The sequence below is a fragment of the Microtus oregoni genome, unplaced genomic scaffold (assembly GCF_018167655.1).
Source record: "Microtus oregoni isolate MIOR12 unplaced genomic scaffold, Mior012 000086F_ref0000336, whole genome shotgun sequence".
Lineage (NCBI taxonomy): Eukaryota > Metazoa > Chordata > Mammalia > Rodentia > Cricetidae > Microtus > Microtus oregoni.
The window spans coordinates 2,325,763-2,336,859 of record NW_024544552.1 but is presented as its reverse complement, the minus strand read 5'-3'; the positions used below and the strand labels follow the sequence as shown (position 1 = coordinate 2,336,859).

The window sequence follows — 11,097 nt, the reverse complement described above, 5'->3', positions numbered from 1 at the left end:
TGAGTTAAGTAGAGACCTACTTAACTGCTTAACTTTAGCTAGGCTATGTGATTTGTGAACAAAAGAAGCAAACAGCGAATCATCCTAACTCCTCTCTGAAGCTTTCACATTAAAACAAAAAACAGTAACAACAACAAACCAAAACAACAACAACAATAACAACAACAAAAAAACCAACCACAGAAAAAACAATGTTTCTACCGATTGAGCACAGTGGTACATTTAGGATGGGACACCTGTTCCCTTCAGTCAAGCGCCTCTGATAAGTCTATGCAGTTGGCCAAGAAAAGTTCGTTTTTGGTGCTGAGAATGTCATGCTCATTTTCTTTATTTCCCAAAGCGTAAAAGAACAGCTTCTGGAAGTGGTTAGCAGATGCTGGAGATGCAGGCATCATATGCACACACGTGAGTGCTCATCTATTAAGCTAAGATTTCCCATTATTTTCTTAACCTAGATAGGCAAAGGGGAGCCTTGGGAAGCGTCCTCGTTTTTCCTGTCACAATAAACTGGTGATTCAGTGGTCACAAGAGTTTGTAATAAATAACCCACATCGATTTCTCTGTTCCAGAATGATTTTGGCTTCCCTTCCTCCCAGTGGTCTGACATTTGCCCCAAGAGGCAGTGTTAGGAAATCATTTACAAAGTGGTCCAGCCTCTCCATCTGCTATAGTTATAAATCCAAGAATGGGCTGGGACTGAGGCAAGGGATCCAGGACTTCTCATCATTGCTCTGTCAGATACAACTGTGTCCTCGTAGTGGAGAAATCCAGATCCCAGCAGCATCAACAGCCATGGAGAGGCTTCTGTGCTACTTACTGATCTTGATCAGCTTCTCTCAGGCCTTTGTCCAGAAAGGTAGGAGCTATTCTAAAGATCTTGGGTGAGAAGGATGAGAGCCTAATATTTAACATATGAAATTCAAGAAGCAGCATCGGGTACAGATGTGTATTTGTGTAACCTAAGAAAAGGCCAGATGCATCTTGATCCCAAACTCTACTTGTAAATGAGGGATATATCATTGTTATATGAGAAACTACTCACCTTTTTTGGTTTTCTGTCTCACAGACATGTCTAAAACGGCCTTCGTATTTCCCAAAGAGTCAGCCAATTCCTATGTATCCCTGGATGCACTGTCAAAGAAACCACTGACAGCCTTCACTGTGTGTCTCCATATCTACACAGATAAGAGCACAACCCGCAGCTTCAGTATTTTCTCTTATGCTACCAAGAAAGACTCTAATGACATTCTCATATTTTGGAGTAAGGATAGAGGGTATATTTTTGGAGTGGGTGGGCCTGAAATAGTGTTCAAGGCTTCTGAAATTCCTGAATCTCCAACACACATCTGTGCCAGCTGGGAGTCTGCTATGGGGCTTGTAGAATTCTGGGTTGATGGGAAACCCAAGGTGCGGAAAAGTCTTCAAAAGGGCTACACTGTGGCGACAGATGCAAGCATCATCCTGGGGGCAAGAGCAGGACTCATATGGTGGTAGTTTTGATATAAACCAGTCTTTTGTGGGAGACATCGGAGATGTGAACATGTGGGACACTGTGCTATCTCCAGAACAGATCAATACAGTGTATGTTGGCGGGTCACTCAGCCCCAATGTTTTGAACTGGCAGACACTCAAGTATGCAGTACAGGGTGACGTGTTTATCAGGTCCCAGCTATGGCCCTGACCTACTGTTGTGAGTCACGAGACACCTCCTGGGATTACATTCTCTCCCTTGTCTCCGGTTATAGACCTTTTAACACCAACAGATGCTGCAGCTCTAGTCTGTGAATATGGCCCTTCCACCTCCCTGCTCTGCCTTCCTCGGCACCAGGGCATGACATTGAAGTGTATGGCATTAGTTTGTGCATCACACTGGGAATCTTTATCAAAGAGAATCGGAAAGTTGCATGTTTTTGTTTTTGATTTTTTTGAGACAGGGCTTCTCTGGGTAACAGCCCCGCTGTCATGGACCTTGCTCTGTAGACCACGCTGGCCTTGAACTCATTGAGATCCACCTGCCTCTGCCTCCCAAGTAATGGGATTAAAGGTCTGTGCCACATCACCTGACTTTTATAATATATATTTTTAATTGAAAGAATTTTAAACAATCACTCACTCTCACATAGATGAGAAAACAGACATACAAAAAGAAGAGTGAATTTTTTTATTTAAATTTTTTGTTTAAAGAATTTTACACATGAATGCTGTATTTACTTCATTTCTACCTATCCCTCTCCAAATCCTCCTGTGTTTGATCTCTTATTTATTAGTTTTATATGCATACACATAAATACATACAATATGTACCATCTGTCTGTCTGTCTATCAATCATCTATCTATCTATCTATCTATCTATCTATCTATCTATCTATCTTCCATTTAGCATTGCATGGATCTTGTTGAGGGTTGACCACCTGGGACTGGATAACCTATGGGTCGGGCGGCACACCCCTGAAGAAAACTGATGCTCCTTTTCTCAGCAGCCATTGGTCGCCTGTGGCTTTCATACAGAGGTGGGACTTGGTGAAATTTCTTCTATCTGTGTTGCATGTAAACTAGTGTTGCCATTATGAAGGTCTTGTTTTGGCAACCCAGAAAGATGGAACACTGTCTGCACTGTGCTCAGAGTCAGTTCTTTTCTGAAATAAAATCTGTATCTGAACTTCCCACGAGTCAATAAAGCCACTATGGTTTAAATAAATCGGGGCTGTTTCATGACTAACTTCATTATCAACACTCTGAAATCAAGAGCCTGAGTTCAAGCTGATGTTGCTGCCTTGCAGGACCATATCCATACCACTCGGCCTTCTGCTGCTGAAATCTTCTGTAATGAGTCTCTTTGAGAGGCACAGCCCTGTTTTGGAGATAGCTGGCCATTCATGGGTTCAGGTGTGGGGTCTGACACTTTTAGAATTCCAGTTTGGGGGAAAAAACCCTAAATATCATTGAGAGTCATGATGCTGTAGTTAAGGCCCATGATGGAATACGTTTGTTTCATTCTGTTTGTCTTCTTAAAGAAACAGACTCCTGAGGTACCCTTTACCATGGTCTTTCAGAACTGGGTGAATGTTGAAGTTATTTCATAAGGCCCTCCTTATTCAGGGTTGGGGAAGGGGTTCATTAAATCATTGTTTTAGGGAAGGTATATGGTAGACTGGCTAAATATAGAGGTTCTAGGGTTAGGTCCAGGTCTTGGTTTTATAACTTACCAATTTTGTGACCTCTATGACTCAGTTTTCTTACTTACATACAAATTGGGAGAAATGATTTAATACACTTAAAGGGTCATTGTAAGAGCCAGATATGATCACACCAATAGAAATCTCTTATAAAAGTCACCCTCTGTTATTGTTAGTGGACATTGTACTCTATGCATAAACATTATACACCCTGAAAATACCACTGCTGGGATTTGTCTAGGTTGGCAGCAAGTGAGTTTCTGTTTTGCTAAGAATTTAGTTTGGACCATTAGGAGAATGAACAGAGTGTCTTTGAAGAAATTATTTATGAATATCGATTCCCCTAATTGACCTTTGATAACCATTTAGAAGCACAAGAGTTAAGAAAATACATTCTTAGGCAAAACTGTGAGTGCAAATAATTCTCCATTGTCCAATTAGGGTAGATCCATACACCCTGACACTCAGCTAAGTGGGAGAGAGGGTTGATGCTCTTCTCTAGTTAACGAATCTAACCAAGAGATATGTCTTAATTATAGAAGTCCGTTCCAACTCCCCAGGGATGTGGGATGAGCTAATATGTTCTTCAGAATTCAATTATGGGTATCTTGCTACTCACAGTCGAGTGGAGAGCCTCTGGCCCTGATGGTTTTGTCCAGGGAAATTTTAACAGGTAGCATTTACATTCCGTGTGGATTAAAAAATGTTAATAAATTATTTCTATAGTGCTTAAATTTAAGCAATTTAACCTACTGGTGAATACTTTGATGTAATCTTTTTAGAAAATGTATTCCTAGGTACCTGGTGAATTATCATCCGATATGAAGTTGTTAGATGTAATCTAATAAAATGCTATCTACTGAGGATGATTTTGTTTTGGGAATGTTGGTGCCATCATTTTATATTTTTGTAAGTGGATAATACCAATCTTCCATGTTCATCATGCTCTTCCATTGCTCTTGGGAGTGCAAACTTGTACAGTTGCCTTGGAAATCAATATGGCAATTTCTCAGAAAATTAGGAAACAATCTACCTCAAGACCCAGCATTTTCACGGTTGGGTATATACCCAAAAGATGCTCAATTATACAACAAGGACATGTCCTCAAGTATGTTCATAGCAGCATTGTTTGTCATAGCCAGAACCTGGAAACAACCTAGATGCCCCTTAACCGAAAAATGGATAAAGAAAATGTGGTATATTTACACAATGGAGTAACTACATAGCAGTAAAAAATAATGACATCTTGCAATTTGCATGCGAATGGATGGATCTAGGAAAAACCATATTGAGTGAGGTAACCCAGACCTGGAAAGACAAATATAATCTGTACCGGGTGATATTGGTAATACTGTGTCAATACATGTCTTCCCAGAGTTTATACATCCAGCTTATCCAGTAACATTAAAGTACAAGTTAAAAAGACAGAGAGCCATGCTGTACTTAAACTCTGATATTAAAACTAGGCAGTAGCTAGGAAGATGGCTCAGTTGGTAAAGCACTTGTCTTACAAGTCTGAGGATCTGAGTTCAGTCCCCAGAGCCTACACAAAGTTGCCAGGCATGGTGGTCCATCCTTGATCCAACACTGGGGAGGTAGAGACAAGAGGACTTCCAAGGCTCACCAGTCAGTCAGTCAGTCTCATCTAACTGGTAAGCTCTGGAGAAATGGGGGATGCTGTTTCAAAATAGATAGATGGTGTTCCTGAGGATGATCCACTCCCGAGAATATTTTCTGTCTCTTACATTCAAGTACAAATAAATGTGCACACAACTGCACACACCTGTGCACAGGTAAATAGGCACAAGCATACACATGCACACATATAAACAAGGAAAAATGATATGCCTTGTTTCCTGGCCTGGAAGGTAAGTTAAGTGGGATTATTTGTTTATTTTTTCCTAGTTCAGTTTCCCTGGACACCTGGCCCAGTGACACCCTATAGACTAACATGGAAACCATTACCTCTGGGATGTGGATCCTGAGTGTAGACTCACTTGGCTTCAGAACTGCTAGGCCAGACTCTCTGGAGTTAGAGCCTGGGAACGTAACACATCATATTCCCAGTGTGCGTCAGAACCAGTCATCTGGTGGGCATTCATCGTTCCCAAGAAGCTTCAAGGCAGGTGTGGCTGTCTTTAAAGAAGGTTCTAGAAGAGATAGACCCAGAAAATACCCCTGACCCAGCTTTGGTGCATGCTCCATGCTCTGTGAACATGAATACGTGAACTCGTCATGTCCCATTGAGGCTCTGTCTAATAACAAGGCAGATCCCTCATAATATTTAAAAATACTCTGCTGGGCGGTGGTAGTGCACAATTGTAATCCTAGCACTTGGGAGGCAGAGGCAGGCAGATCTCTGTGAGTTCGAGGCCAGCCTGGTCTACCAGGGCTAGTTCTAGGACAGGTTCCAAATCTACAGAGAAACCCTGTTTCAAAAAACAAAACAAAACAAAACAAACAAACAAACAAAAACAAAAAAACCACCCTATTCTTTTTCAAAAATATTTTTATTTTTGAAATTAAATATATATTTATTTAAAAATATATATCAAATATAAATATATCATTTCCCCCTTTCTACCATTTAACCCTTCCCACACACCTCCCCTTGCTTGTCTTGAAATGTGTGGATTCTGTTTCTTTAATTATTGTTATACTGTCACACACACACACACACACACACACACACTGTATTCTTTTTTTTTGAGTTTTATTGAGTTCTACATTTTTCTCTGCTCCCCTCCCTGTCTCTCCCCTCCCCCCTTCAAACCTCCCCCAAGGTCCCCATGCTCCCAAATTTATTCAGAAGATCTTGTCTTTTTCTACTTCCCATGTAGATTAGGTCTATGTAAGTCTCTCTTAGTGTCCTCATTGTCGTCTAAGTTGTTTGTAGGCTGGTTTTCTTTGCTTTATGTTTAAAAACCACCTATGAGTAAGTACATGTGATAGTTGTCTTTCTGTGTCTGGGTTACCTCACTCAAAATAATGTTTTTAGCTCCATCCATTTTCCTGCAAAATTCAAGATGTCGTTATTTTTTTCTGCTGTGTAGTACTCCGCTGTGTAAATGTACCACGTTTTCCTTATCCATTCTTCAGTTGAGGGGCATTTAGGTTGTTTCCAGGTTCTGGCTATGACAAACAATGCTGCTTTGAACATAGTTGAGCACATGTCTTTGTAGCACGATTGAGCATCCTTTGGATATATATCCCAAAGTGGTATTACTGGGTCTTGAGGAAGGTTGTTTTCTAATTTTCTGAGAAATCGGATCTTGGCCATTCTTACAGGTGTAAGATGAAATCTCAGAGTTATTTTGATTTGCATTTCTCTGATGACTAAGGATGTTGAACATTTCCTTAAGTGTCTTTCAGCCATTTTAGATTCCTCTGTTGAGAGTTCTCTGTTTAGGTCTGTATTCTTAAATATATAAATTCAGCCTGTTGAGTCTATATAAAATTACTTGTATGTATGTTTTAAGGGCTCACCACTTGGTATTGGATAACCAGTTGGTGTGCTTTTTCCTGGGGGAACAGGTAGTTTTCTGTGAGCTTATCTCCCAGAAATGTCAGAGAAGCTAAAAGTACCTTATTCTGATCTGAGCCTTTATCATACACCAGACACTAAGTCCTTTAAACACACTTATTTGACAGTTCTATAAAGATTCATTTTAGAATGCTTACTTTTAATTTTTTTATATTTATTCTTCTCTCATATATTACATCCCTATCTTAGTTTCCCCTCTCCCCACTCCTCCCAATTTTGCACTTCCCTCTCCCCTAAATATACTGCTCCTCCATTTTCCTTCAGAAAAGGGCAGGCCTCCCAGGGATATCAACCAAACACAGCATACTAAGTTACAATAAGACCAGGTACAAATGCTCATATCAAGATGAGGGAGGCAACCCAAATAGGAGGAAAAGGATCCCAAGAGTAGGTAAAACAGTTAGAGACACCCCCATTCCCACTGTTAGAAGTCCCACAAAAACACCAAGCTACACAAACACAACATACATGCAGAAGGCCTAGGCCAGATCCATGCAGGTTTGCTGATGGTTGGTTCAGTCTCTGTGAGCCCCTGTGAGCCCTGCTTAGTTGATTCTGTTGGTTGTGTTCTCATGGTGGATTGAAGGAGCACAGACTCTCTCTCTCTCTCTCTCTCTCTCTCTCTCTCTCTCTCTGTCTCTCTTAGTAGACTTGGACTCACTATACAGATTAGGCTGGCCTCAAACCCATAGAGATCTTGCCTTTGTCTCCTGAGTTCTGGGTTAAAGGCATATGTCACCATGAACAGCTACGTTTTGTTTTCTATGGAAGGAAACCAAGGTCTGAAGAGGTTAGTTAACTTTCTGAGAGGTGGTATCTGAATCGAGACCATGTAGCCTCTAACCACGTGTGTCTTACCACCGCACTTATCTGCCAGCGGATCCGTGCCTTATCACCGCACTGTTCTCAAGTAAACAGGGATATGTATGTCTTCCCTTAAGGAATGCCCATACTTAATTTCTTTTCTTGAGGCAGGGTATTTTACATCCTAGGCCTCAATCTCACAGTATAACCAAGGATAACCTTTAACTTCCAATTCTCTTGCTTTTACTTCCCGACTTCTGGAATTACGGATGTGTGGTACATATGGTGTTGGGGATCAAACTTAAGACCTTGTGTGAGGTAAGCACTCTACCATTTGAACTATACCCCATCCTATATATTGTTTTTATTTATTCAGTTTCAATATTAAGAAAATATTAGGCTGTCTATGCTTGTAGTATACTGTCAAATTCTTCTCCAACCTGGAACCCCTACCTCATATGCATCTATGAATGCCTTAGACAATCCCTTACCTAGGAAGCATTCTCCACAGGCATGGAATTATGAGAAGATCCCTCCACACCCATTGATCAACCCTAGATGCTAATTAGAGTTACTTGGAGAACTTTTAAAAACCTAGAAGCCATGGTTTCACCCCAGATTATGACATTGGAGTTGCTGATGGTGAGACCCAGGGGTGAGTGTTTATAATGCCTAGATGATTACAATGTGTTGACAAGTCTTCCACCGTGGGGGATGGGGTACCCCTATACTAGGTGCGATAGCTATGAAAAGATCCCAAGGTCATAGCTGCTCTAGGACATGATAAAGTGACCGCTCTGTGTTTCCCATGCCATTTATTCAAAAAGCTGCATGGTTGACAGGCATCCTGCCTTGGTTCATGGCATTTTTCTTTTTCTGAAGACTGTTCCTCGGATTACTGCAGTTTGGGGTGTTTCTCTGATCTACAGGATCTTTAAATCAGGGAGAATCCAATGTGCCAAGGTGTCTAGAAAAGCTCAGATTCTTTCCTAGTTTTATGAACCAACACAGGCTCCACAGAGAAGAGAGGAGGTTCCCCACCCCAGAGAAGGGTCAGGTCACACTGGAGCCTGATTTATTGCACCCAGCACTTGGTGAGCTGACAAGAACGAACAGTCACAGAGCTGTGCCAGCAGCTGCTGGAAACAGCAGGGATTGTAACCTGGCTCACAGGACTCTCTGGCTCCCCTTCATTTAAAGATTTGTTCAGCATTTCCATTTTGGAGGTAGTTCTAACAATGTAGTGGACTCCATAAAATCAATAAAATTTCCAGCACCCACTAACCGTGTTGGAGGTTGTATTCTATGAATTCATCTGCAGAGCCCAGATGTTAATAAAAAGGCAATTTCCGCACTGGGAAAACATCTTATTTTTTTTGGTCTAAGTATTTTCACCATAAAATTGTTTTTCTGTTTAGACAATGTTATCTCTTTTATTGGATAAATGACTAGAATGAGAGGACTATAGTTTTGGACCAACTACGTCAAGCCAGTCACACATCTTTTGAAAATTTGGTGCAAGAAGTCCTTGGGAAAGGACAGTTTAAAAGAAAATTTAACTATGCATCATTAAAAATCAAACCATTCTATAAGCATATGGTAATATGAGGGATAAAGCATAAAGGCACAACGTCTTCTTTTTTTTTTTTTTGGTCTGGTTAGGATATATATGTTAATCAACATCTGAGTTTTCTTTCCAGTCAATGGAGAAATTAAACCGTATTATCAATTCCTCATTGAATATCAGTGAAAAAAAAAAACCTCAGGATGAGACCATGATAAATAAGCTCGATTCCCTTTTACATAAACTTATAATGCTTTACAATGGAGGTTGCATATTTTAAAACACTTTGTATTTATGTCTGTATCTTAAGGACACTGTTTCATTGAGGCTATGCTCTGGTTTACTTGGTCTGGCGTAGAGCCAAATAGCCATCCAGACTGGGTCTCTTATTCATAAAATGGGACAGTAGTTTTTGGAGCTTCAAGGACTGCTAGTCTCTATCCCCTCTTTCCTTGCTTATTAATTACACACACACACACACACACACACACACACATTTTAGAAGCACTAATGCACATTATGGAAATGTTGGAGGAAAAAAAAATCATACCTAATTCCACTACCACAATACGAGGACATTATCTGGGGCATTACAGCCTTTTCCTTAAAGTAGTTACTTCTTTTAAATGCAGTGTGCAGACTCGTCTTCTATTTCTTTCTCTTTTCTAATTATACACGTTTGCCATGTTGTACCATAAAGTTCACAACTAACATTTTAAATGGCTATCCATTCTGTTTAGTGGGTGCCGATGTACATAGTTTTCTTAAATGTGCCCAATTTTCTAATTTTTCATTACGCTAAGCAATGTTAAACGGTTTCCTTTCTGAACAAAGTCTCCGCCCTGCCATATTTTACATCATTTCCCAGGATGTGACTGTTCTAATTTCCCAGGCAATGCCACATACAGCTTCTGGAGAACCAGCCGGTACCGTGGAGTCGCTAATAAATAACCCATATCGATCTCTCATTTTGTGATTTATCTTACTCTCTTTGCTCTTAGAGCTTTGATTCATGGCTCCAAGGGGGCAATTTTGGAAAATCATTTACCAGCTGAAACATCCTGACGGTGGCACATTTAAGGTCAAGGTAGAGGCACCTGAGACAGAAGGATTACAGATGCTCAAATCCAGAATATACGTCTCCTGTATATATTTTCCAGGAGGATGATCCAAATTACGTGCACACCGAGACCAGGGCCATGGTGGGGCGGCAGAAGGAACATGGAGTTTCCACGTTTTTCTATGTCTTTGGTTTTGCTCAGTCAGGGAGCAAGCCCCTGCCTCACGTAGCTGAGATCCCGTTCTAGGCTTATGACTGGCCACTCTGAGTCTGGGTAAAAGGTCAGCCTGGAGGAGGAGTTGTGGTCTGGGGAACACACCACTCTATGGTTTCTAAATTCAATATCGCCAGGCAAGGGGTGAAGACTGAGCTCTGCAGCCTTACAGGTTTAACTGACCCGCGTTTGTCTTTCTGCTTTCCACGTTGTTGCTGTGAACAAAAAGGTCTTTGAGCTGCTCTGAGTTAGAGGACTCCATTGTGACTTTGGAGATGGTGCCGAAAGCCCCTTGAAGTTTTCACTGTGAGCCTCACAGACAAACGGATCCAGACAAGAACTACAGCTTCTTTGTTCATTCCTGGGGCATGCAGACACCTTTTTCACCCATGCACCCTGTCTGCGGGTGGAGCCTCCCGAGAATTCTCCTGTGTTGGTGTCCCTCTGGCCACTGCGTGTCTAGCACAGGGGTTGCAGAGTTCTGGGTGCGCAGAAATCCACTGGTAAAGGGAAGCCGGAGAGGGGGCACTCATGGGCACAGAGCTACTTTCCTGGGGCAGAGGCTGTAGTCCCAGCAGTCCTGGTAGGGTCTTTAATGAGAATGAGATTTTGATGGGAGACACTGGAGATGAGAAGATAATGGGGTCTTCTCTTTCATTTCTGCTGTCGAGATAAAGAATCCTGATATTAACCAGGTATGTGTTGATAGGGTGTTCAGTCCTTAAGTTCTGAGC

At 41.3% G+C, this 11,097-nt stretch overlaps 1 protein-coding gene across 1 annotated transcript; it reads left to right on the top strand.

Moving 5' to 3' along the window:
• The first annotated feature begins 717 nt into the window (after window positions 1–717).
• LOC121442058 (C-reactive protein) lies at window positions 718–2,699 on the top strand. The gene is given in 3 exon segments (XM_041643518.1): window positions 718–856; window positions 1,067–1,464; window positions 1,466–2,699. Coding segments are annotated over 3 exon segments (678 nt in total). The 5' UTR covers window positions 718–792; the 3' UTR covers window positions 1,682–2,699.
• Window positions 2,700–11,097: the final 8,398 nt, after the last annotated feature.